Source organism: Eriocheir sinensis, chromosome 20 (genome assembly GCF_024679095.1).
Source record: "Eriocheir sinensis breed Jianghai 21 chromosome 20, ASM2467909v1, whole genome shotgun sequence".
In the NCBI taxonomy this organism is placed as follows: domain Eukaryota; kingdom Metazoa; phylum Arthropoda; class Malacostraca; order Decapoda; family Varunidae; genus Eriocheir; species Eriocheir sinensis.
This window is the reverse complement of record NC_066528.1, coordinates 18,357,847-18,385,843: the sequence shown is the minus strand read 5'-3', so window position 1 is coordinate 18,385,843 and position 27,997 is coordinate 18,357,847. Positions and strand designations below refer to the sequence as shown.

The 27,997-nt window shown below is 41.6% G+C and overlaps 2 protein-coding genes across 7 annotated transcripts; one reads left to right on the top strand and one right to left on the bottom strand.

The window, feature by feature from the left end:
- The first annotated feature begins 5 nt into the window (after positions 1 to 5).
- On the top strand, positions 6 to 20,494 carry LOC127001322 (vacuolar protein sorting-associated protein 52 homolog). Of its 5 annotated transcripts, none has more exons than XM_050865800.1 (14): positions 6 to 199; positions 435 to 527; positions 870 to 1,045; positions 2,521 to 2,618; positions 3,664 to 3,817; positions 4,724 to 4,856; positions 5,117 to 5,305; positions 7,270 to 7,425; positions 7,996 to 8,150; positions 9,090 to 9,177; positions 9,497 to 9,700; positions 10,231 to 10,408; positions 12,907 to 13,185; positions 20,351 to 20,494. In XM_050865800.1, exons 1-13 carry the CDS (start codon positions 56 to 58, stop codon positions 13,170 to 13,172), a joined length of 2,034 nt encoding a protein of 677 aa, XP_050721757.1. In that variant the 5' UTR covers positions 6 to 55; the 3' UTR covers positions 13,173 to 13,185; positions 20,351 to 20,494. The 5 variants fall into 5 exon arrangements, with proteins under 5 accessions (XP_050721757.1, XP_050721756.1, XP_050721755.1 ...); XM_050865799.1 differs by lacking the exon at positions 20,351 to 20,494 and adding an exon at positions 18,667 to 18,815; XM_050865798.1 differs by lacking the exon at positions 20,351 to 20,494 and having other exon boundaries at positions 12,907 to 14,690.
- Positions 16,670 to 27,997, bottom strand: LOC127001324 (RNA polymerase II subunit A C-terminal domain phosphatase SSU72-like). Of its 2 annotated transcripts, none has more exons than XM_050865803.1 (6): positions 27,857 to 27,997; positions 25,545 to 25,623; positions 24,819 to 24,962; positions 21,065 to 21,204; positions 20,427 to 20,545; positions 16,670 to 19,453 (listed from the first exon to the last, which is right to left on the bottom strand). In XM_050865803.1, the coding sequence occupies exons 2-6, from the start codon at positions 25,616 to 25,618 to the stop codon at positions 19,352 to 19,354; spliced, it is 579 nt and encodes a 192-aa protein (XP_050721760.1). In that variant the 5' UTR covers positions 25,619 to 25,623; positions 27,857 to 27,997; the 3' UTR covers positions 16,670 to 19,351. The 2 variants fall into 2 exon arrangements, with proteins under 2 accessions (XP_050721760.1, XP_050721761.1); XM_050865804.1 differs by having other exon boundaries at positions 27,862 to 27,982.

Below are 27,997 nucleotides of genomic sequence, written 5' to 3'. Positions count from 1 at the left end.
CGACAGTAGCTTCTGATTCCTTCGTCCAGGTCTGACTTCAGCTGTGAGACAAAGCATGATAGCGTCGGAGTCTGGTGGCAGCGAAGATGTGGACTCCAGCATCAAGGCACAGCTGGAGGACGAGGTTATCCGGGAGGCTCTCACCTCGGGCACAGACCTGCGGCAGTACTCGCAGTCGGTGGAGAAGGAGCTGCGACAGGTGGGCTCCATTTTAAGTCATTCAGAATCATCAGTTTGTGTGTGTTTCCATGTAGATGAATGTATGTGTATCAGTTGACAAGTACTGAAGCACCACACTCTCAAAAGTCTTGTATTTACCAACAAGTTTTTACTGAAGCACCACACTCTCAAAAATCTTAGATATCTCCCTTTTTACTCTAATTTAGTTACATTCTTCTAAGTCATTGAGATTTACTACTTCTATACTTTAACAGCTGGAGAACCTGAGCATCCAGGACTACATCAACAAGGCCCAGAACATCGCCACACTCCACCATCAGATCACAGAATGCGACTCCATACTCGAGGTTTGTAACTGCCACTGTTCTTGCCTCCCCCCCCCAACCCCCCATTTTTTTTACGGTAGAGGAAACAGTTCAAGGGCAAAAAAAAGGAAACTAATGAAAAAAAAGCCCACTACTCACTGCTCCTACAAAAGAATCAAGAGGAGTGGCCAAAAGGTAGGTCAGTTTCGGGAGGAGAGGTGTCCTGATACTCTCCTCTTTTGGTATCTTAATGTGAATACTAACCAAGCTTTTTCAACAGCAAAGGAGGCAGCTCAAGGACATACACACACACGAAAAAAAATAACAAAAATAGCCCGCTGGAAGATGCTCTGACTCGACACCCCATTCTCATGCTATCCACAGAACATGCAAGGGATGCTGGAGGGCTTCCTGACCCACCTGTCCACCATCAGCCAAGAGATCCAGTCCCTCCAGGAGCAGTCAGCCTCCATCAACGTCCAGCTCACCAACCGGAAGCAAGTCCACAAGGAAATGTCCACCTTCATCGACCAGCTAATGGTTCCGGAAGTCATGATCCAGTGAGTGATTCAAGACTCTTTGCTCGGTATTCTCAGACTCTTTCGCCTCTCATATCATCTATTCCCAAAGGCTGTAAATGAGATCAGTTGAGCTGTAATGAATGTGTCTTTTAGGCTGTACAGAAGAAGGGTCAGACCTACCAACAGGGTCCGAAAACTACCCCTGGAAAAGCTTGGACCTCCTATGAAAGCCTTGTCAAATATGTGAGCTTTGGCGCCTAAATGTTTAACCTGGTAGCAGCGGGGATCATGTTTCTTAATGGTCCCCCCAAGCGAGAAAAATGAGAAAAAATCACCCCTCACACAAACCATTTCATAATATATATCCAAGCATTTGTGATCAGATTATGTATCATCTATTTTGGGGGGTTTAAATCACGGCACAAATTTGGCCCGTCGCTGCTACACGGTAAAGCCACAAATTTGGCCCGTCGCTGCTACCGGGTTAAGAATATGACTGTTTGTATTCAAGAGTCACAAGACCATTGATTACAAAAAATTATATTGAATGGGTAAAATCTCTTGGAGTGAAGAAATTGTATATGTATTTCTTTACTTAGTTTCTCTTTTTCTCCGTTCTCTTATTTTCTCCTCATTTTCTTTTTTTTACTTTAAGATAGTGAGACTGAATAAGATACCAAGATCACCTAAATTTCAGAGGTCAAAAATCTGATCTCTGCATTCATTTTCCCAAGTGACGTCAACTGGTCTGTCCCTGAACACATCATTTATTACCCTTTGTGAATAGCCTCTGATGATCCTCCCATCGTACACTTTTCTTGCTACACCAACAAGCTAATTCATACCTCCCTCTAGTTAATACACTTCTTACAGACTTCTTCGATATCATTCCACTTTCCAGGCACCTTCTCACCAGCCCTTGCCTTTGTGACTGAAAAAGAAAACAATTTAAGACCATCCAACCTTATAAAATCATGAACTAGGAATACAATCTTACTCTTTATGGCACAATGTTCTTTCTCATTCAACCCATGCCTTTGTCACTGATAAAGAAAGCAATTTAAGACCATCCAACCTTATAAAACCATGAACTAGGAATACAATCTTACTTTTTATGGCACAATGTTCTTTCCCTTTCAACCCAGTCTGATCTATCTTGGAAGTGGAGGAAGATAAAGGAGTAGCAGAAAGGGAAAGAAAAAAAACTAGAAGAATGATGATCGATGGAAAGATTGAAAAGAAATAGGAAGCCAGAGAGAAAAAGAAAGATGTTTGAACTAGTAATACATGGCAAGTTCTTTCTCTGACGACCCATTTAAATTTATCTTGAAACCGAAGCTCGTAATTAGAGTATTCTGGAACTGTTAATCTCTTCCTCCCCGAGCCATATTCTCAACACACCCATCACGGATATACATGGCAAGTTCTTTCTCTGACAATCCATTTAAATTTATCTTGAAACCGAAGCTCGCAATTAGTAGTATTCTGAAACTGTCCTCTTCCTACCCCCTCAGTCACATCCTCAACACTCCCGTCACTGACAACCTCTTCATGCAGCAGCTCAAGGCTCTCAACCAGAAGAGTAAATTCATCAAGGAACAAAACTTTAGAGGTCAGTAGTTGGATCATATGTGGTAACTTTTATTCAGAAGGAAAGGTTATGTTCCGTATTTTGTAAACCATTGTCACTTGTTACCTATTCCATATTGTAATTGTATCTTTAGAAGGATTGCATGTAGTCTTAACTGAACACATAATATATTAGCTTGCCCCAATGGAACCAACATCAACCAATATTTTTGCAAGGTTTTATTTTCTTCTGGTAATAGTGTAATTTTTTTTTATATGTACATAGGTGAAGAAAAAAAAAGAGTGGATGTTTTCACCTAAGAGCCTCTGTTTACACTTTGCATACTTAAATGAATTCTACACTTTCCAAACTTAGATGAACTGTACACTTTGCAAACTTAAATGAACTGTACACTTTGCAAACTTAGATGAACTGTACACTTTGCAAACTTAAATGATCTGTACACTTTGCAAACTTAGATGAACTGTACATTTTGCAAACTTAGATGAACTGTACACTTTGCAAACTTAGATGAACTGTACACTTTGCAAACTTAAATGAATTCTACACTTTCCAAACTTAGATGAACTGTACACTTTGCAAACTTAAATGATCTGTACACTTTGCAAACTTAGATAAACTGTACACTTTGCAAACTTAGATGAACTGAATAAGGTCACCAGAGTTGTCAAGATTACTTTTTATACAGCAAAGGAAGCAGCTCAAGGGCAGAAAAAAACAGGTGAAAAAAAAAATTAAAAATGCTAATCACTGCCCCTTAGAAAAATGTACAGATGAGTGGCCAAAAGAGAGGTCTGTTTAGGAGGAGAGCACTGTTGCCAGATTGTCGTACTCAGCCGCTTATATTTCCCAACTTCCTACCCCAAAACTGTCGTCTGGGCTCCGATAACGAAACTCATTTATAGTTATTGTTAAAAGAGTTAGATCCTGATGTTTCTTGGCAATAGTTAGGCGTCAGAAACTTGTAAATACTATGCTCTGAGTACGACAATCTGGCATCAGTGGAGGAAAGGTGTCTTGATACTCTCCTTCTCCTCTGACTTGTATCCTTTCCTGGTGTTTGCAGATGCCCATTCCTGCCAGGACGTACAGGACATCGTGGATAAGCTCACCGTGAAGGCGGTCTCAAAAATAAGGGAGTATCTACTGCAGAAGGTGTACCAATTCCGAAAGCCTCTCTCCAACTACCAGATACCACAGAACGCCATGATTAAGCACAAGTAAGGCTCAGTTTGATAATCTTTCTTTTCCTGTTGCTTTCATAGGGGAATTCAGTATTGCTTCCTACCCGTAGTTTTAATAAGACACACCAGTTGATTCAGATACCACAGAACGCCATGATTAAGCACAAGTAAGGCTCAGTTTGATAATCTTTCTTTTCTTGTTGCTTTCATAGGGGAATTCAGTATTGCTTTCTACCCATAGTTTTAATAAGACACGCCAGTTGATTCAGATACCACAGAACGCCATGATTAAGCACAAGTAAGGCTCAGTTTGATAATCTTTCTTTTCTTGTTGCTTTCATACAGGAATTTAGTATTGCTTTCTACCCATGGTTTTAATAAGACACACCAGTTAATTCAGATACCATAGAACGCCATGATTAAGCACAAGTAGGAGTTTGATAATCCTTTGATCATTCTTTCCTTGTTATATTGATGCAGGGATTCAGTATTGTTTTCTACCTATAGTTTTAACCTGGTAGCAGCGGGGATCATGTTTCTTAATGGTCCCTCTAAGCGAGAAAAATGAGAAAAATCATCACTCACACAAACCATTTCATAATATATATCGAAGCATTTGTGATCAGTTTATGTATCATCTATTTTGGGGGGTTTAAATCATGGCACAAATTTGGCCCGTTGCTGCTACATGGTAAAGCCACAAATTTGGCCCGTTGCTGCTACACAGTAAAGCCACAAATTTGGCCTGTTGCTGCTACACGGTAAAGCCACAAATTTGGCCCATCGCTGCTACACGGTAAAGCCACAAATTTGGCCCGTCGCTGCTATCGGGTTAATGAGACACACCTGTTGATTCAGATACCACAGAACGCTATGATCTATGACATACAGTTCAATTTATCATGTTCGGAAACTAATGAATTCTCTTGTTGTTGTTTTCAGATTTTTCTTTGAGTTTCTGTTGCTGCACGCCAGGACCATAGCAGCTGAAATACACGATGAGTACGTTGAGACCATGAGTCGAGTGTACAGCTCCTACTTCCAGTCCTACACCAAGCAGTTGTGGAAGCTGCAGGTTCGTTAAGCATCAACATCAGTTCAGTAAAGTTTGCAAAGTGTACAGTTCATTTAACCTTTCTGCCAATATCACACAAGCTGACATTTTTTTCCGATTTCCCAAACAGTCGAAAAAGATTACTTAACCAGTTTGTTTATGAGTGATGTTGGTGATATGCTAATGACTATTCTAGATACCTTGACGTAAATAAACAGGCAAACTAAGCATTACTATCATACATCTTTTAGCTAATCTCTGCGGCATCCTTCCCTTTGCAGTACGAGGAAGGTGTGACCCGAGATGACCTGATGGGTGTGGAGGACTCTCGCTCCGGCGCCTTCTTCACCAAGAGTCTCAAGAGCCGAGGGACGGTCTTCACGCTGGGGACGAGGGACTGCGTGCTCTCCCCGGCCGGCCTCACCCAGGACATCATCGTGCCGCACACCGCTGGCAAAGGGGAGACGAAGGTGGGAGGAACTGCTTGATGTGGTATTTCTTTTATTAATTTATTTTGTTTAGTGTATAGGAGTGATTTTTATTGTTTATTTATATTATTCACTGTTTAGAAGGGTTGTTTTGTTGTGGTTTACTGTATAAGAGGTATTTTTCTTGTTTTCTTGTATTTTTCTTGTTTATTCATTTTATTCACTGTATAGAAGTTGTTTTTTGTTGAGGTTTACTGTATAAGAGGTATTCTTCAGGGGGTATTTTTCTTGTTTTCTTATATTTTCTTGTTTATTTTTTCATTCACTGTATAGAAGTTGTTTTTTTGTTGTTGTTTACTGTATAAGAGGTATTTTTCAGGGGGTATTTTCTTGTTTTCTTGTATTTTTCTTGTTTATTCATTTTATTCACTATATAGAAGTTGTTTTTTGTTGTTGTTTACTGTATAAGAGGTATTTTTCAGGGGGTATTTTCTTGTTTTCTTGTATTTTTCTTGTTTATTCATTTTATTCACTGTATAGAAGTTGTTTTTTTGTTGTTGTTTACCGTATAAGAGGTATTTTCCAGGAGGTATTTTTCTTGTTTTCTTGTATTTTTCTTGTTTATTCATTTTATTCACTGTATAGAAGTTGTTTTTTGGTTGTTGTTTACTGTATAAGAGGTATTTTTCTTGTTTTCTTGTATTTTTCTTGTTTATTTATTTTATTCACTGTATAGAAGTTGTTTTTGTTGTTGTTTACTGTATAAGAGATATTTTCCAGGGGGTATTTTTCTTGTTTTCTTGCATTTTTCTTGTATATGTATTTTGTTTACCATATAGGAGGTACGTCAAGGGTGGAAAGATGAAAAACGATGCCTTCAACACACTATCCTCTTCTTTTTCATATATAGTTCATCGTCTCCCATTCTCGGCGCCGGACTTGCGATGATCCTCCTCTGTCTCGCTCGGTCCAGTGCTAAGTCATGAGTATAAGGAAGAAAAATAACTATGGAAGGAAAGGAAGAAAAAGAAGAAGAAAAGAAAGAAAAAAAACTATGATTATCTATTTCTACCGTCTCCCATTCTCGGCCCCGGACTTGCGATGATCCTCCTCTATCTCGCTCAGTCCAGTGCTAATCGATGGGTATAAGGAAGAAAATTAACTATGAGAGGAAAGGAAGAAAAAGAAGAAGAAAAGAAAGAAAAAAAACTATGACCCTCAATTTCTACCGTCTCCCATTCTCGGCCCCGGACTTGCGATGATCCTCCTCTGTCTCGCTCGGTCCAGTGCTAATTCATGAGTATAAGGAAGGAAATTAACTATGAGAGGAAAGGAAGAAGAAAAGAAAGAAAAAAAATATGACCCTCAATTTCTACCGTCTCCCATTCTCGGCCCCGGACTTGCGATGATCCTCCTCTGTCTCGCTCGGTCCAGTGCTAAGTCATGAGTATAAGGAAGAAAAATAACTATGGAAATAAAGGAAGAAAAAGAAGAAGAAAAGAAAGAAAAAAAAACATGACCCTCAATTTCTACCGTCTTCCATTCTCGGCCCCGGACTTGCGATGACCCTCCTCTGTCTCGCTCAGTCCAGTGCTAAGTCATGAGTATAAGGAAGGAAAATAACTATGAGAGGAAAGGAAGAAGAAAAGAAAGAAAAAAACTATGATCCTCTATTTCTACACTTGGTGCGGGACTTGCAATGCTCCTCCTCCGTCTCGCTCGGTCCAGTGCTAATCCATGAGTATCAGGAAGAAAAATAACTATGAGAGGAAAGGAAGAAGAAAGAAAAGGAAGAAAAAAACCTGACCCTCTGTTTCTAACACTTCAAAGTCTTCCAAAAAAATTACAATGGAAACGGATCATCGCAACTCAACCCCAAAAATAAGAAAATATGGACTACAAACAACAAAAAGAAGGGGAAAGTGTGTTGAAGGCATCATTTTTCATCTCTTCACCCATGACAAAAAAATCATTCACTCATTCACACTTATCCACACTCTCCCCAGTATGCCTTCGAGGTCCTGTTCCGGAGCCAGCAGTACGCCCTTATGGATAACGGCTGCCGGGAGTACATCTTTTTATCCGAGTTTTTCATGGTGCGTGATGCAGACGCCATGAAGCTCTTCACGACTGTCATGGGGAAGACTCTACAGCATGTCCAGGTATGTGGAAGGAGAGGGGACCAAGGAGAGAGGACGAAGGAGAGGGGACCAAGGAGAGAGGACGAAGGAGAGGGGAGGAAGGAGAGAGGACGAAGGAGAGGGGATGAAGGAGAGAGGACGAAGGAGAGGGGATGAAGGAGAGAGGACGAAGGAGAGGGGATGAAGGAGAGAGGACGAAGGAGAGGGGATGAAGGAGAGAGGACGAAGGAGAGGGGATGAAGGAGAGGGGATGAAGGAGAAAGGACAAAGGAGAGGGGATGAAGGAGAGAGGACGAAGGAGAGGGGATGAAGGAGAGAGGACGAAGGAGAGGGGAGGAAGGAGAGGGGACGAGAGGGGCCAAATCTGTGGCTTTACCGTGTAGCAGCGACGGGCCAAATTTTTCCCATGATATAAACCCCCCCCAAAAAAAGATGATGCATAAACTGATCACAAATGCATTGATATATATTATAAAATAGTTTACATGAGTGATGATTTTTTTCTCTCGTTTTTCTCGCTTCTCGCCCTTAAGAAGCACATTCCCCGCAGCTACTGGGTTAATAACATCCATGTATTCTATCGCTGAGCAGAAGGAGGTTTGTGGAGTGGTGATGGGCTGTTACGACTCCATTGCCTTGTACCTGTGTGCCCACCTCATCCACCAGTACCGTCTGCTGTGCCACAAGAGAGCCGTGCCTGCCCTCGACAATCATTGGGAACAGCTGCTACATATGATCTGGCCGAGGTAAGGTCAGGAAGGGGAGGAGACGTTTGGTGCGGGTTGATGGAAGTTACGTGACCTTGTTGATTTTTCTTTCACATTCTGTCTCTCTCACCTCAATCTTTGTTTCTCTATTCTCTATTCTCTCTATTTCTCTTCTCTGTCTATCTCTGTTTTTCTATATTTTTGGTATGTTTCTTTCCCTTGTGTATCATGATTATAGGAATGAGACAAAACACTATTCCGTAATCCTGTTTATATGAGAACTTTATCCCGTCCGCTGCGATTAGCACGGATTTGGCCTTCACTGGTAGCCTGGTAACATACACTCCCAGGTCTTTCTCTGCCTCTGTGGTGGATAGTGGAGTGTTTCCCGTGTGGTATTGGTATGCTGGATATCCCTTCACTGGTAGCCTGGTAACATACACTCCCAGGTCTTTCTCTGCCTCTGTGGTGAATAGTGGAGTGTTTCCCATGTGGTATTGGTGTGCTGGATATCCCTTCACTGGTAGCCTGGTAACATGCACTCCCAGGTCTTTCTCTGCCTCTGTGATGGATAGTGGAGTGTTTCCCATGTGGTATTGGTGTGCTGGATATCCCCTCCCAAGGTGCATGACTTTACATTTTTCTTCATTGAATTGTAGCAGCCACTTCATGCTCCACTCCTGTAGCTTGGTGATGTCTTCTTGTAGGAAATCCGCAGTTAAGGGGTTAATGGTGAAAGAAGGAGCATTTGTTGGAGGTTTTTAATATCCAGTCTCTTATTTCCTTCTTTTAACCTATTTTCTTGTTTAATCTTATTCTCCTTTTCCTCAGATGTTGCGCCGACTAAACGAAACTTTCCAACTTTCTCCTTTTCCTCTCCTTCTTTTCCTCCAGACATATTTTTTTACTTATTTTCTCTTTTCGTCTCATTTCTCTTTTATTTTTTCTGCTTCTCTCATTCTCTCGTCTTACTTGCAGGTTTGAGTATGTGGTGAAGATGAACATTCAGAGCATCCAGTCCTGTGACCCGTCGAAAATGGCAGCGCTGGATATGCGACCACATTATGTACGTAAACTACTGTGTGTTTGATACCAACCTTCATTTTTTTCTTTGTATTTCTTCTTCTTCTTCTTCTTTTACTTCTTTTTCTTTGTAATTCTTCTTCTTCTTCTTTTTCTGTTTCTTTATCATTCTTCTTCTTTTTCTTCTCCTTCTCCTTCTTCTTCTTTTTCTTCTGTTTCTTTGTAGTTCTCCTTCATTTTCTTCACCTTCTTCTTCCTCTGTTTCTTTGTACTTTTTCTTCCATTCCTGTAGCTTGATAATGCCTTCTTCTAGGAAATCTGGAATCAAGGAAACACAGCATGAACTCTTAACATTTTCCTAGATCACGCGCCGTTATGCTGAGTTCAGTGGCGCCGTGATGGTCTTGCACGAGAAGTTTCCCCTCGAGGGCGTGGACGGACTCATGCTGCAGCTCCAGGACGAGGTGGAGAAGGTTATCCTCAAAATGGCCGCAGTGTTCCAAAATAGAAAGGACCAGCTTATCTTCCTCATCAATAACTACGACATGATGCTCTCAGTCCTCTCGGTAAGCCTCCACGAAGACGACAGTTGAAGTATTGGATATAGTTTCCTTCTCTTTAAGTATGGGGTTTTAAGCACTCTAGTTAAGCGGTTAAGCTATCTATGTTTCACTATGGAAGGAAGTTGTTTGTAAGTGTTCAAGTGTCAGTCTCATTTAAAAGTCTGTCCCTCTTTCTCCTTTTTGAACCCTGAAACCTTGAATCTTTTTCTTATATTGCATTTAAAAGTTGTATTCTTGTTCTTCCTCTTCTTCCTCTTCTTCTTCTTTAAATTCTGCGTCTTTTTCTTTGCATTCTTTTTCTTCCCTTTCTTCTTCTTCATCTTCTTCTTCTTCTTCTTCTTCTTCTTTTTCTTTGTGTTCTTCTTTTTCTTCTTCATCTTCTTATTTTTTGTATTTTTCTACCTCATCTTCATTTTCTTCTTGTACTGTCGTATTTTATAATTATAGATAGACCAAAACAAACATTCCAGACCTAAAATATACTGCGTTACAATTCACGGCTTATCCACCCTCAAACACTCCACCCCATGCAGGAAAAGACCAGAGAGGACAGCCGGGAGTGTGAGCGCCTGAAAGAGTTACTGGGGCAGCGCACGGGGGAGTACATCGAGGAGGTCCTGGCGCCTCACTTCGGGGGCATGCTGACCTTCGTGCGGGAGACCGACCACCTCATCGCCAACAACAGCACGGAGGCTCTCAAGGACTATGAAAGTAAGTCCCATTCAGTGCAGTTGAAGGTCGGGGAGATAGCCTTTATAACGGCCTCCCCTTTGCTTCCTCTTGTTTATTTTTGGTTGGTTGTAGTTTGTCCCTTTTCCCCATTTTTCCAGAGCTCGTACAGAACCCGCTTCACTTCTTTGTCAGTGTGGTCTTTAACCCGTCCGCTGCAATTGGCACGGATTTGGCCTTCACTGGTAGCCTGGTAACACATATTCCCAGGTCTTTCTCTGCCTTTGTGGTGGATAGTGGAGTGTTTCCCATGTGGTATTGGTGTGCTGGATATCCCTTCACTGGTAGCCTGGTAACACATATTCCCAGGTCTTTCTCTGCCCCTGTGGTGGATAGTGGAGCGTTTCCCATGTGGTATTGGTATGCTGGATATCCCTTCACTGGTAGCCTGGTAACATGTACTCCCAAGTCTTTCTCTGGCTCTGTGGTGGATAGTGGAGTGTTTCCCATGTGGTATTGGTGTGCTGGATATCCCTTCACTGGTAGCCTGGGCACATACACTCCCAGGTCTTTCTCTGCCTCTGTGGTGGATAGTGGAGCATTTCCCATGTGGTATTGGTATGCTGGATATCCCTTCACTGGTAGCCTGGTAACATGTACTCCCAGGTCCTTCTCTGCCTCTGTGGTGGATAGTGGAGTGTTTCCCATGTGGTATTGGTGTGCTGGATATCCCTTCACTGGTAGCCTGGTCACATACACTCCCAGGTCTTTCTCTGCCTCTGTGGTGGATAGTGGAGTGTTTCCCATGTGGTATTGGTGTGCTGGATATCCCTTCACTGGTAGCCTGGTCACATACACTCCCAGGTCTTTCTCTGCCTCTGTGGTGGATAGTGGAGCGTTTCCCATGTGGTATTGGTGTGCTGGATATCCCCTCCCAAGCTGCAGGACTTTACATTTTTCTTCATTGAATTGTAGCACCCACTTTTTGCTCCATTCCTGTTGCTTGGTGATGTCTTCTTGTAGGAAATCCACAGCCAAGGGGATAAATAGCAGTTCTGCAGTCCAGTTTTCTTAATACGGATATTGGAACAGAGCTTGACTTTTTTCTCTTATGTCCCTGTGTTGGATTATTTCTGAGTCAAGACACTTTTTGCAGGAGCACTATCAGCAGCCTTTTTTGTTTCTTTTATGTGTTATCCAAGCTATGCTCTTGTTGAATCACATGCTCTCAAAGTAGCTTCCCATTAGCGTGTTGTTATTTTCAGAGCAGAGAAGTAAAACATTTCTACTATTCCAGAGAGTTGGTCCTTTTTTTGCATCCGTTTTCAACTATAACGATTCTGCTGTACTCATTCCACCATTCAAGTTATACACTATTCTCCTGTTGGACCACACGCTCTCGTAAAGTAGCTTCCCATTAGTAAAACATTTGTACCATTCCAGAGAAAGTCGTTCCTCTTTTGCATTCTTTCTCAACTATAATGACTCTGCTGTACTCATTCCACCATTCAAGTTATACACTATTCTCCTGTTGAACCACACGCTCTTGTAAAACAGCTTCCCATTAGTGTATTTCTATTTTCAGAGCAGAGAGGTAAAACATTTGTACTATTCCAGATCCTTTTTCTCAACTATAAAGACTGTCTGCTGTACTCATTCCACCATTCAAGTTATACACTATTCTCCTGTTGAACCACACGCTCTTGTAAAACAGCTTCCCATTAGTGTATTTCTATTTTCAGAGCAGAGAAGTAAAACATTTGTACTATTCCAGAAAGTCGGTCCTTTTGTGCAGTCTTTCTCAACTATAACGACTGTCTGCTGTACTCATTCCACCATTCAAGTTGTACACTACACTCCTGTTGAACCACACGCTCTCGTAAAGTAGCTTCCCATTAGTAAAACATTTGTACCATTCCAGAGAAAGTCGTTCCTCTTTTGCATTCTTTCTCAACTATAATGACTGTCTGCGGTACTCATTCCACCATTCAAAGTGTACACTACACTCCTGTTGAACCACATGCACTTGTAAAATAGCTTCCCATTAGTGTATTTCTATTTTCAGAGCAGAGAGGTAAAACATTTGTACTATTCCAGATCCTTTTTTCAACTATAATGACTGTTTGCGGTACTCATTCCACCATTCAAATTGTACACTTTGCTCCTGTTGAACCACGTGCACTTGTAAAATAGCTTCCCATTAGTGTATTTCTATTTTCAGAGCAGAGAAGTAAAACATTTGTACTATTCCAGATCCTTTTTCTCAACTCTAATGACGGTCTGCTGTACTCATTCCACCATTCAAATTGTACACTACGCTCCTGTTGAACCACATGCACTTGTAAAATAGCTTCCCATTAGTGTATTTCTATTTTCAGAACAGAGAAGTAAAACATTTGTACTATTCCAGATCCTTTTTCTCAACTATAAAGACTGTCTGCGGTACTCATTCCACCATTCAAATTTTACACTACGCTCCTGTTGAACCACATGCTCTCGTAAAGTAGCTTCCCATTAGTAAAACATTTGTACCATTCCAGAGAAAGTCGTTCCTCTCGTCAGGTCCTTCTCGGCCACCTGGAAGAAGTCCATCGAGCGGCTGAACAACGAGGTGATGCAGTGCTTTACCAACTTCCGCACGGGGACGGTGGTGCTGCAGCGCGCCCTCGAGACCCTCATCACCGCCCACCACACCTTCAACCGCACGCTGGCCCACTCAGCCTTCAACCACCTCAACATCAAGGCGGACATTGTCAACTCTCACCACCTCATAGTAGAAGCCAAAAAATACAAACCGACTTTTTAGGAGCGAAGCGTCGGTAAGTGGCGTCATTATCTCATCATTTCTTGGACAGGTTTTGAGTGTGTTTAAGTTTGTGATGTTGTTAAGGCTGTGGTTATACTATGGACTCAGAACCAGATTATATTCCCCTCAGTTTTCCACCTTCCCACATTAAGAGGCTATTACACTGGGCAAGCTTTCCGTGGATCTTCAGTCAAACCACGATTTCCGCTGGTGTCGTTCTCATATTTCCGTGGTTTTCTGACGCGTCCACGATCTTCCAAAGCTACGGTAGATTTCACCGAAGGACGACGGTATTACTCGCCATCAGCAGCAGCAATAACAAGAAACAAATGAGAACCACGCCAGCGGAAATCGTGGTTTGACCGAAGATCCACGGGAAATTTGCCCAGTGTAATAGCCCCTTTAATTGAGCATCGCAAGCTTTAGTCGTCCTGTCACTGGGTAATGGGTATTTGATAAAGGTACATCATCATCATCATCCTCCCCATCACTATAATCACTGTTTTCCTACACTGATCAGGGCAAGGGTTCAGATTTTAGGTATTTAAGGTGTTGTTTTTGACCCTTCATACTTTTTTTCCTTCCTACTTTCCCGATCATTGTTTTTGTCCCTTCGTACTTTTCTTTCTTCTTACTTTCCCAATCATTGTTTTTGACCCTTCCTACTTTTTCTCCTTCCTACTTTCCCAATCATTGTTTTTGTCCCTTCGTACTTTTCTTTCTTACTTTCCGATCACACTATTACCACATGAAGCAAAAAGAACATATCCCTTTCCTTACATTCCATAAAGACCTCAGTTTCCATTCCCCTGCATCTCTCGGCCCAACAATAGCTCTGCTGGAGTGTAAGATAATGAAACTTGATGTAGAAATGATAGCATTATATTTATACTCAAATCATGCCAAGGAGAGGATAGGCAGCCTGTTCACATAAGATTATTATAAAAGATACTAATTTAGTATCACATGTTTGGTTACATTTTTAACCTATATAAGGAGTAGGTTCTACTACTGAGGTTAGGATGATCAAATGATAAAAGTTTAAATGTAATGTAAATAAAACAAATTCCACATCATATTATAGATACACAAAAGGCAAAAATAATATAATGTAACAAAAGTTTTAAGTGATTAATTAACCCGGTAGCAGCGGGGATCATGTTTCTTAAAGGTCCCTCTAAGCGAGAAAAATTAGAAAAAATCATCTTTCACACAAACCATTTTAAAATATATATCAACGCATTTGTGATCAATTTATGCATCATCTATTTTTGGGGGTTTATATCATGGCACAAATTTGGCCTGTCACTGCTACACGGTAAAGCCACAAATTTGGCCCGTCACTGCTACACGGTAAAGCCACAAATTTGGCCCGTCACTGCTACACGGTGAAGCCACAAATTTGGCCCGTCACTGCTACACGGTAAAGCCACAAATTTGGCCCGTCGCTGCTACCGGGTTAAAAGTCATGAAGCCTCCTGTAGCTGTCATCATGAACAAATAAATGTCTAATTGATTTATCTTTCTTAAAACACAGTACAGTCACCTACAAATAGAAAATTATTATATATATTTAATTTACTTATTTATCCGTGTCCATTATCTGCATTCGGACCAGCGCTGCCAGACTGTCCCACTCAGCCTCTCTTATTTACTGATTTCCGACCCAAAACCTGCCTCCTCCACCCTGATAACTAGACTCACTGAAATAGTTATCGCTGAAATAGTTAATTACTGATGTCTTTGTGTTGCGGTCTTTTTTTATTATTGTTTCCTTTTTTTGGGGTGCCCTTGAGCTGTCTCCTTTGTTATAAAAAAAAAAAAGTTATGGATCAGAAACGGGTGAATGCAATGCTCTGAGTACGATGGCAATGTTGATTAGGACCAAAATCATCATGGATAAAAAAATCTTGTGGTACATTCCCCTCTCCATCATGGGCTCCTCAGTGTATTTAAGTTCATGCCTCCCAGCAGCTCTCTTTATGTGTAGAGCCTCGGCAGTCCACCAGTTCCCTCCCTCTACCACCCAAGCACGACCAACATTGCCAGATTGCCTTACTCAGCCTCCTGTTTGCCGATTTCTGACCCAAAAACTGCCTTATGGACCCCAATAACTGCCTTCATATATAGTTATCGTTAAAATGGTTAATTATCGGTGTTTTTTGGCAATAGCTATGGCTCGGAAACTGGTTTATACAAGGCTCTGAGTACGATAATCTAGCAACAGTGAGCGTGACGCAGTGCAACACACCCAATGACCAAGTCTTGATTGAATTGATTGTACAGTAAACATAAGCCTTTCAGTTCTGTTTTCCTTATTGCTGAGGTTACCATTATAAACCTTACAATCACTCTTCTGGTCGAACTTCCTATTATTCTGTTTGAGAGTAGCGATGATTAAAAGTACATATGTCTTGTCCTTATACATACTCTCAGAAAGAAAGACACGACAAGCATCGCTACGAGGTTACCATTATAAATCTTACAATCACTCTTCTGGTCAAACTTCCTATTATTCTGTTTGAGAGTAGCGATGATTAAAGGTACATATGTCTGTCCTATATACCTTCACAAAGAAAGAGACACGACAAGCAACAGAGTAAACATAAGCCTTTCAATTCTGTTTTTCTTATCGCTACGAAGTTATCCTTACAGTCACTCTTGTGGTCGAACTTCCTATTATTCTGTTTGAGAGTAGCGATGATTAAAAGTACATATGTCCGTCCTTCTACATACTCTCACAAAGAAAAAGACACAAGCAACAGAGCAGTATATTCATGTTTTGGTATATCTTCATTACTTAACGGTACTCATCAATGCTTTATCCATCAGTGACATTGATCATAAACCACAAACACATCCAAGGCGATAAGTGGAGGGAGAGTGATGTTCTACCCAACGTAACCTCAAAGCCAACATAATCTTTGCCAAGTGTCTATTTACTTATATTCTGTGTTGTAAGTCAAGGGATGAAGCACCAGGAGTCATGTTCATTGGCTTACGGAAGAGGTAGGAGGGTACAGTGCGATGTGCTTGTGGGGAGCAGAGGGCAGCGAGTGACACAAATAACTGCACACACACCATGCAAAAATAGGCACACATTTTAACCCATAGCTGCCCGTCATATGATTTACCGATAATGAGTTTTGCCAGATGATTCTTTATTTCAACCTCTCTTCAGATAATGGCTCTATAACTTCCATCATGCATACAGAGACTGGAGAATTTAGTGTGTGTGTTACTGTGTTGTGATGTTGAAATTACATTATAAGACTTGCCAGGGAATTAGTCACTTGTCTGAGGAGCTGAGATACAAATTCAAAGGTATCAAATTGTGTCGAGAGAAAAGCGGAAAATATTTTAATATAATAATACACTAACAATAACAATTTTGCTTTAACGGCATGAGAATTCCAACAGTCCAGGAAACTGTAATCCCCAAAATGAGTTAGTTACCCCACATTCTTCAGTGCAGAAATAATAAAAGGAAACTAGAATTCCATATGACAGGTATCAATATATTTAAAATTACAAATAATAATTATTCTAAAAATCTATTTGGGTTGATTGTGGCTTTTTTGGTGCCAGGACAGTCAATATCATCAATGACCTGCTGCAGAAGTTGTCATGTTTCTTTTTACATGAATTTCCCCTTGTGCACTGCTTCTGGGACGCCCAATATGCTTGCCAAAATCACAACAGGACCTTGTCGGAGGGGCTAAGAAAAGAAAACATGTAACACTGTCATTATGCGATAAATTAGAAGTAATGAAGCAGTGTTGTGAGTCTGCCCGTTTCAGTATTTCAGGGATACAATACTCAATACTTGGAGTGAACAAGTATTGACACTTAGCAGACCCAGCTCAACGGTACTGAGACTGACAGCAAACATCATCATTCTGGCGCCATAGAGTAGCTCTGATGGCTGCTGGGAGCTTGTGACACTGATCACTAAGGCTTGCACATGGTGCTTTTATTATTTATACTAGATGCCTACAGCCCTGAATTATGAATAAGTATGAAAGGGGGAGACTACATGAATGCTACCCTACCTGTGACATGGAGGTGACAACAGTAAACACTACACATGGTCAGTCACACTGTGGCAACACAAGTCTTGGTATACAGCATGTGACTCATCTGTGCCGTCACTAGTAACAGGTCTTGGCACTGGCAGTGTGGTGAGGTGTCATGCTGGTGGCCTCTCAGTCTCCCTATCAGTACCAGTGCTCACAGTTTCATTCACACAGTCAGTACAAGCAACATTCAGCTGAAATCAACAGGTCTGCCCCTCAATACAAACATACACGTTTATTGGGACTGAAGGTGTCGTATGATGGTCACAAAAAATTGCAAATCCAAACAAGTGCAGGTCAGCTGCTTTTCATATTAACAGGTTTCAGGGTTCCCACTCTTTCTGGAAATCAGGCAAAACCTGGAATAAGTTTTTTTTCTAGTCAAAGTCAGGAAATTCATTGAAAAATTCTCAAAAGGCAAAATTTACAAAATTATGAGCCCATATAAATCCAGCATTGAAATCTTTAACTTGTGATAAGGATGTCAGACCTGGAAAAAGGTCAAAATAATTATTCACAAAAAATTCAAATTAATCAGAGAAAAATGAGGATATTTTTTTTATACAAAAGTGGGAACCCTTGATTTTTTCTACTACTGCCATACATTAAAATTAAGCATAATACACAATTGTTGTTACTGCCAATAGCACAGCGCAACAACAGTATATCAACCAAGTAATCTTACGTCTGTTAGCCATGGAAGCCTCTCTCTTTTGAGCACTGATCTAAGTGTGATTTACAACCAGATATTTTCATCAACCTAATGGAAAGAGTAATCTATTTCAAATTCATTACTGCAACCAAAAAATACAACACAAACAAGTCAAACTTTATAGGATTTCTATCCATCGTAGACACTGCCGTGATAATAATGAACTAAAACAATGGGCCAGGATATATTACACAGTCTAATGCATTTTCACCATTCATAACATCAATAGTTCATAGTGACGTACTGTTGCTAATGCTGCTGCAGCACACTCCCTCAGCATCATGCTACAATACTTAAAAACAAGTGTGGCTCAGGTTCACCTTCCAGTTGTATTTTCATCATCGTGTATTGAAGGCAAGCATGAAAATGACATAAAGCAATATGCCGGCCACTGCCATGTTGGAATTTTCATCCTATAGGAACATTAAGATTACCCAGTGAATTACAAGAATTGAAAATAGATAAAATGTTCAAACACTGAAACAAAACATTCAAAACAATTCACTTTTCTAATTTTGGCAAGTTCATGTGAATCTAGATTCAGCTCCTGTGATGTAAGGTTCTCATCACTGAAAACATGGAGACTTTTGATTTAAGCACACTGTATTTTACACCAAACATCCATAAAAGTGTCTTGCTTTCAAAGATAAATAGAAAAGAATACTGAAGTGAATTTTTTTATATTTTTTTCTTGTCCACAACACAGCTGGTGGGGAGGATGGCTGCATGTCACCTCACAGCACGGCCACTGAATCTCGCCCCCCTTACCGTGCCTTGGTGGTGCCTGGACCCACATGTAATGGAGAGGCAGCCTGGATGTAGTTATGGAAGTGGCCAGATATTGCCGAGTTAGAGACATGGAAGATTCATTGGAACTGTGAAAGTGGTATTGGTCCTTCTGCCATGTTATTTAGAATGAACGCCAACAATGTGGAGCATGAAGACCGTAAACAATGAATACAGGAATCTCTGCAATACGTGAATAAAGTAACACGACAAACAAGGTAACATTGGCACCAGTGGGAATGAAGCGTACTTGTTATGCGTCCCATGCTTAACAGTTCACAGATTTACCAGTTCCCTTGAATCAGAGTACAGTCATCCCTCAGATAGCATGGTTTCCAATAGTTCGGTTTTGGTTTTATGTGGATTTTCTAAGATTTTTTGGGAGTTTTAAAATTCCCAACAAGCAGGAAATTTAAAAATCCTAAAAGTTCTATGACAATCCGTATAAAGCCGAAACCGAACTATTTGAGGGACGACTGTATAGCTTATAGACAGTGTGTGTGTATGTGTGTGTGTGATATATAACCAGCTATAGCACATCTTGATACTTAGGAATGACATACCAGGAAGCAAGCCCTGAGACCCAAACATTAAACGCAACATATTCAATAAAACTGTACACAATGGAGAACGTTCCTTTGGCATTTTGTTTCAAACTCGTGAAGCAGCTCGTCGATGTCATTGTCCAAATCGTCAGTTCCGGACAGCTGAGGAAAGAAGGAAGTAAGCTTTTTTATTTTATTTTATTTTATTTATTTATTTATTTTTTCAACAAAGGAGACGGCTCAAGGGCAACAAAAAAGGACTAGAAAAAAAAAGACTGCTACTCACCGCTCCCACAAGACAAAAGGAAAGAGTGGCCACAAGAGAGGTCAATTTCGGGTGGTTAAGACCGGACTCCCTAACCAAAGGACGCTGAACACCACACATATACCTGACCATTGCTTTTGTGTGTTTACGTGCTGTCGACTTCCGTTCCTTTATCCCTCTTTTGATTCACTCCACTAACAAGCTTGCACTCATCCACATCTGCCTAAATTGTACCCCATTCATGCCTGTCTACAATATCATCATCATCATCATTTTGTTTGACGTCCGTTCTCACTCTTCCTGAGCAGATGGATGCTTTATGGGTCTCCTCCACTCTACTCTGTCTTCTGCCTGATGCTCATCCAATCCCATCAATGCCAAGTCTTCCTGTATACACCTTCTCCACGTTTTCCTAAGTCTACCAACTGGTCTCCTTCCTTCTACCTCCAATCTCTCCAAAACTCCCAGCACTGTATCCTCCCCTGCTCTCTTTATATTTCCAAACCATCAGAGTCTTTCCTTTCTGAGCACTGTTTCCAGGTCCACTACTCTACATCTGTTAGCTACATCTGATCCCCGCCATATACCTCAGCATTCTGCGATCGCTTGCCCTAAATACCTCCATCAATTTTCTAGTTAGAGCCCATGTTTCTGCTCCATACAACATCACTGAACTAATACACGCTTGGTACACCCCTGCTCTGCTCTTTAGTGGGATGCTACGACTCACAAGTAAACTAGCCACCTACCTCCACTTTAACCCTGCCTGTCTACAACACATTTCCACTATGCAGGTAAAATGTAGAGCTGGGGGCATGTGGTACAGCTACCATCTACCCACCACCCACTGCAGGGTCTCAGGACACTCACCAGAGCCGCCAGTTCGCAGATCATGAAGGCCCCGATCGTGGCCTCTTCGTGGTTGTCCTGGATGTCTATGTTTATAACGTGCACCGGAGTATTTTCCTCGGGGATTCTTGCTTCTAAACCTGCAATGAAAATATTATGCATAGAAAGGTGCCAAATTTCACTGCCAAGCTTTTAACCCAGTAGCTGCGGGGATCATGTTTCTTAATGGTCCCTCTAGGCGAGAAAAATGAGAAAAAATCATCACTCACGCATACCATTTCATAATATATATACCAACGCATTTGTGATCAGTTTATACATCATCTATTTTGGGGGGGGTTTATATCATGGCAAAAATTTGGCCCGTCGCTGGTACACGGTAAAGCCACAAATTTGGCCCATCGCTGCTACCGGGTTAACTTCAATTCTTTGTTCAGTATGTTTACCCCATCAGTTAATGTAGAAATAATCATATACAGATCAATAAAAGTGACTAACTACATTATAAAAGTACATCTAATTACCATAAAGGGATCATCTCTCTGTGTATCTATCTAGGCCTGATGCACTGTTCCCCCTGTTTACTGAATTCTCTCAACACTTTTCACAATCAATTCACTGGCGGCCGACATTCAAATCCAGGGTCTGGCCGTACTCACATTCAAGAACTTGGTCGTACACTCTCTCTTCACAGGTAACGATGATGTCGAATTTGTCCTTGCATACTTGAAACCGCTCAGGATCCGGCTTTATTCTTCTATTTCGATCTAACATATGAAGAAGACCGTTTTGAGTATATCTGTAGGAAGAGTTAAGGAATTTTCTCCCCATAGAACACGAATATACACCACATAGAGAAGGCAGACAGACACAGAAGACAGACAGCTATCACCACCTTCCCTGTGCAGCCATACACCTTTGAATGGCAGCAACACATTCTTCACCTCTCAAAGACCTTTTTATTTGCTTTTTAGGATTATTGTCTTTGTCTGCTTACATGTACATAACTGTGGAATTGTTGGTGCTTTCCATTCTCTTCTCTCTCTTTTGATTCACTCCCCTGGCATTAGCTTGCACCCACTTGCTCGGGCATTTCCAATTTTAAGTTTATCTTAGGGTCGTATTCTTAGACTCTTCGGCCTCTCACATCAACTATTTCCAAAGGCCAAAAATGAGATCAGTCGGGTTCTCATGAGTGCTTCTTTAGGTTCATGGTTCAGAAGAAGGGTCGAGCTACCACCAGGGTCATAAAACTACCCCTGGAAATGCCCCAAACTCCTATGAAAGCCTTGTCAAATATGTGTACTTGGGTGCCGAAATGTTTAAGAATACAACCCTTATTCCAGACAGACTCATGAGTTATCTGATTCCAAGGCTTTGTGCAGCTTATTCACACTTCACAATGAGAGGATGGGGTCTGGTTCTGATCCTAATCCTCTTTCCATGATATACAGGAAAGAGTGGAAGCATTCTAAAAGTCTCACACCAGGCTACAAGACCACAATGAGAGGATGGGGTCTCTGGTTCTGATCCTAATCCTCTTTCCATGATATACAGGAAAGAGTGGAAGCATTCTAAAAGTCCCACAGCAGGCTACAAGACCACAATGAGAGGATGGGGTCTGGTTCTGATCCTAATCCTCTTTCCATGATATACAGGAAAGAGTGGAAGCATCCTAAAAGTCTCACAGCAGGCTACAAGACCACAATGAGAGGATGGGGTCTGGTTCTGATCCTAATCCTCTTTCCATGATATACAGGAAAGAGTGGAAGCATCCTAAAAGTCTCACAGCAGGCTACAAGACCACAATGAGAGGATGGGGTCTGGTTCTGATCCTAATCCTCTTTCCATGATATACAGGAAAGAGTGGAAGCATTCTAAAAGTCCCACAGCAGGCTACAAGACCACAATGAGAGGATGGGGTCTGGTTCTGATCCTAATCCTCTTTCCATGATATACAGGAAAGAGTGGAAGCATTCTAAAAGTCTCACAGCAGGCTACAAGACTAACAACCAGGCTATGCTACACCACAAAAAGGTAAGCAAAAACTTTGAATGGGAAAGGACCATTAATAAAACTTCGTTGCAAATAAGATGTCCATACTTCAAAGGATCTTTTTGTAACGTCTCTTTGGCAGTCAGTGAGTGAATTGGCAGAGGGTGAAAGGTCTGGAAGGGGGACACATTGAGTGGGTCAGTGTTTTTCTACAGTGTGGGCTTTGCAGTGGCAGGGATGTGTTGTAGGCTGGGCAGCTGTGGATGAGATAAACAAAAGGAAAGGAAGGAAGGAGTTTTGTTAGTCTTCCCTTGAGTGTTGAAAAGCAATGAAGCAAGACTGGCTGTCTGTGATATACTGTAACAGGAACTTAAGCTATCCTATCCTAGTTTAACCCCTTGACTGTGGATTTCCTACAAGAAGATATACAAAAGGAAGGAAGTATTTTTGTTAGTCTTCCCTTGAGTGTAGAAAGGCAATGGAGCAAGACTGGCTGTCCGTGATAAACTGTAACAGAAACTTAAGCTATCCTATCCTAGTTTAACCCCTTGAATGCAGATTTCCTACAAGAAGATATACAAAAGGAAGGAAGTATTTTTTTTAGTCTTCCCTTGAGTGTAGAAAGGCAATGGAGCAAGACTGGCTGTTCATGATATACTGTAACAGGAACTAAAGCTATCCTATCCTAGTTTAACCCCTTGACTGTGGATTTCCTACAAGAAGACATCACCAAGCTACAGGAATGGAACAAAAAGTGGCTGCTACAATTCAATGAAGAAAAAGTAAAGTCATGCAGCTTGGGAGGGGATATCCAGCACACCAATACCACATGGGAAACACTCCACCATCCACCACAGAGGCAGAGAAAGACCTGGGAGTGTATGTTACCAGGCTACCAGTGAAGGCCAAATCCGTGCCAATTGCAGCGGACGGGTTAAGGGCAATTAGCTTGTGTGCATGAAATTATTAACTAGAAAGATCTTTAATACTACTTGAGAAAGGAATAGAATGTGATATTGCTAAATTGAGACTCAGTAATTAATAAAACTTAGTTGATTTCATAATAATCTTGTCACAGTTCTTTAAAATGGAAACCAAATGGGATGATTAAAATATTAGTTCACAAGATTTTGCTTCATAGATTTCGCCTGGACAAGTTAGGTAACATAAAAAAGAAGGTTATGAATGGGCCACATAAGCATCTATCTTTATTGAAAAATGGCACAGTCCTGCTTGCATGTCTATAAACAAGAGGCTTAGATGAGTGGAGTGGTCCCAGCAAGCATCCCGGCAGGTGAACTGTGGTAAGGACTCTTGGATCTCTACTGCTCTTGGCCGTGCGGAGTTCAGTTCAAGATGAGCAAACCACGCATGGACATTTCTGTTTCATCCGGACTTGCTTTTCCTTAACCCGGTAGCAGTGACGGGCCAAATTTGTGGCTTTACCGTGTAGCAGCGAAGGGCCAAATTTGTGCCATGATATAAACCCCCCAAAATAGATGATACATAAACTGATCACAAATGCTTTGATATGTATTATGAAATGGTTTGTGTGAGGGGTGATTTTTTTCATTTTTCTTGCTTGGGGGGACCATTAAGAAACATGATCCCCGCTGCTACTGGGTTAATGAGTATTCCTTCACAGCACTCTTCACAATAATCACTTTACACAAGGTTCACTCAAAGAAGCAGCACAAAATTCAATGGTCTTACTTTAACATTGATCCAGTACATTTTTTTTCTTTTTTTTTTCAGCTAAGGAGACAGTTCAAGGGCGTAAAGAAAAATATAATAAAAAAAGCCCGCTACTCACTGCTCCCGAAACTTATGTAACTTATTTAACTGCATTTTTTAGAAGGATTAGTTAAACAATAATCAAATATCTAGTGAAGGTGATCAGAAAACCATATTACCCAAGAAACTTTACTCTCTTCAAAATGGTTCTTTTATAATTATTCAACAAATAGTAAATCCTTAATCTCGTCTATATACAGATTCTACCGCAATCTGAAAGTGTTGTTATATTTCTGCCATACAAAACTGACTGACTGAATTTTGGACCGTCTATACATAGTTCCACCGCTGTCTAAGGATTACCGGTCCTCCCTTCAGTGCCAGGCAACACTGGTCACTGCCTTCTCCCAAGAGCCTTACCACAGTTCACCTGAAACAAAGGAAGACTTTAGGAGAACACATTACAGCTCTCAGAGGATGGTGAAGCCTGGCTGCTTTGATAGAGAGCAACTTGGAAATGCTCAAAAGTAAATTCACCTGAAAATGCTCTACCTGGGTAACTACTCTGCAGAAAATAAAGAAAAAAATGAGACGGTTTTCATCATGATTTTTGTTTCTTGCCTAATGAGAGCAAACCTTGACCTTACCTGCATAGCCATGAATAATGTAATAATAAAAGGATACAGAGTTTTGTCCTTCTTCAGGAGGTCATTGTAGATATCGTCGTAAGAGGTTCCAAACTCGTAACAATTGGGCTTATCTGGTGCTGGGCCTGGAAGCTTCACTTTGTCCCCAGTCCCAAAGGATCGCACATTGAACCCCTTTTTACTGTGGGATGAAAGGAGATGGCATTACAACAGGAAACAAAACCACACCCCACGTTAAAAGAGTAACGTCCTACTTTTTATGGGGTAGACTCACAGATTAACCCCTTGGCTGAAGATTTCCTACAAGAAGACATCACCAAGCTACATGAATGGAACAAAAAGTGGCTGCTACAATTCAATGAAGAAAAATGTAAAGTCATGCACCTCAGGAGGGAATATGCAGCATACCAATACCACATGGGAAACACTCCACTATCCACCACAGAGGCAGTATATGTTACCAGGCTACCAGTGAAGGCGAAATCCATGCCAGTCGCAGCGGACGGGTTAACGTATTCATGGGTAAAGTCAGCATCCGAAGGGCGTCCGACGTCATCATCATTAGTCCTCTTTTAAACCTCAATCTTTTTCTATTTCCTCTTAATTCTCTTCTAAACCTCTTTAAAAGGAAGTGGAAGAGGATTGAAAGGTTTAGAAAAGGATTATTCCTCTTCCATTTCCTCTTAACCCTTTCCATACGTGACGCAGACGTATGGAATGGGTTAAGAAACACGATCCCCACAGCTACCGGGTTAAGACTTACCTGAGGAAGGCGTGTGCTTCCATGCTCCGGTTCATGTTGCTGGAGCATATCACCGCAAAGGACAGCTCCGCCATTGTGCCTGTGGAGACATAAGGAATAGTTTGAGTTCAAAACGGCTAGTATCTCCATCACTCAGATCCCATGGCAGTGTACAATTGAGCCTTCCCTATCCTTCCATCCTTTCCCTTCCCTTACCCATTCCCTTTCCTATCCTTTCCTTTTCCTCCCATCCCTTCCCTTCCCTTTTCTCCCATCCTTTCCCTTTCCTTACCTACCTACCCTTACCCATTCCTTCCCTTCCTACCCATTCCGTTTACATTTCCTCCCTTCCCTATTCTTTCCTCTTACTCCAGAATTACACCCATTCCAATTATAAAACTCCAGAATCACACCCAGTTCAATGATAAAACTCCAGAATCACACCCAGTTCAATTATAAAACTCCAGAATCACACCCAGTTCAATGATAAAACTCCAGAATCACACCCAGTTCAATGATAAAACTCCAGAATCACACCCAGTTCAATTATAAAACTCCAGAATCACACCCAGTTCAATGATAAAACTCCAGAATTACACCCAGTTCAATTATAAAACTCCAGAATCACACCCAGTTCAATTATAAAACTCCAGAATCACACCCAGTTCAATGATAAAACTCCAGAATCACACCCAGTTCAATTATAAAACTCCAGAATCACACCCAGTTCAATGATAAAACTCCAGAATCACACCCAGTTCAATTATAAAACTCCAGAATCACACCCAGTTCAATGATAAAACTCCAGAATCACACCCAGTTCAATGATAAAACTCCAGAATCACACCCAGTTCAATGATAAAACTCCAGAATCACACCCAGTTCAATTATAAAACTCCAGAATCACACCCAGTTCAATTATAAAACTCCAGGATCACACCCAGTTCAATGATAAAACTCCAGAATCACACCCAGTTCAATGATAAAACTCCAGAATCACACCCAGTTCAATGATAAAACTCCAGAATCACACCCAGTTCAATGATAAAACTCCAGAATCACACCCAGTTCAATGATAAAACTCCAGAATCACACCCAGTTCAATGATAAAACTCCAGAATCACACCCAGTTCAATGATAAAACTCCAGAATCACACCCAGTTCAATGATAAAACTCCAGAATCACACCCAGTTCAATTATAAAGCTCCAGAATCACACCCAGTTCAATTATAAAACTCCAGAATCACACCCAGTTCAATTATAAAACTCCAGAATCACACCCAGTTCAATGATAAAACTCCAGAATCACACCCAGTTCAATTATAAAGCTCCAGAATCACACCCAGTTCAATTATAAAACTCCAGAATCACACCCAGTTCAATGATAAAACTCCAGAATCACACCCAGTTCAATTATAAAACTCCAGAATCACACCCAGTTCTTTCCTAGCCTTTCATTTCCCATCCCTACCCTTTCTTTTCCTTTTTCTTCCTTTTCCTCCCATTCCCTTTCCTTTCTCCTCCCTCCCATTCCCTCTCCTCCTTTCCCCTCCCTTCCATTTTTTCTCTCCCATTCCTCCCTTCCCTTCCCTCCGCTCTCTTCCCTTCCCTTCCCCTTTCCTCCCATCTCTTCCCTTCCCTTCCCTTTCCTTTCCCATCCCTTCCCTCCCCTCTCTTCCCTTCCCCTTCCTACCCAACCATACCCTTCCCTTCCCCTTCCTACCCATCCCTACCCTTTCTCTTCCCTTCCCTCCCCCCCCCATCCATACCCTTTCTCTTCCCTTCCCTTCCCCTTTCCTCCCATCCCTACCCTTTCTCTTCCCCTTTCCTCCCATCTCTACCCTTTCTCTTCCCTTCCCTTTCCTTTCCTCCCCCTCTCTTCCCTTCCCTCCCTCTCCCTTCCCCTTTCACTTCCTACCCTTCCCTTCCCTTTCCTTTCCTCTCCCTTTCACTTTCTACCCTTCCCTTCCCTTTCCTTTCCTCTCGCATCCCTTCCTTTCCTCTCCCTTCCCTTCCCTTTCCTTTCCTCTCCCTTCCCTTCTCCTTTCACTTCCTACCCTTCCCTTTCCTCTCCCTTTCCTTTCCTCTCCCTTCCCTTCCCTTCCTTCCTTTCCTCCCTCTCTTCCCTTCCCTTTACTTCCCTTCCCTTCCTTTCCTCCCCTCTCTTCCCTTCCCTTTTCACTTCCTACCCTTCCCTTCCCTTTCCTTTCCTCTCCCTTCCCTTCCCCTTTCCCTTCCTACCCTTCCCTTCCCTTCCCCTTCCTCTCCCTTCCCTTTCCTACCCCTTCCTACCCTTTCCTTTCCTCTCCCTCCCCCTCCCTCCCACACACACCTTACTTAGTGTTCTTGAGGGCGTGGACGAGAGCCTGAAGGAAGAATTACGTAAGAAAAAGGGAAAAAATAGTCCTTCCTCTTCTTCTTCAGTGTTTTCAGGCCAAGTGAGCTCGATCTTGATCTTGATGTCAGAGTCCAG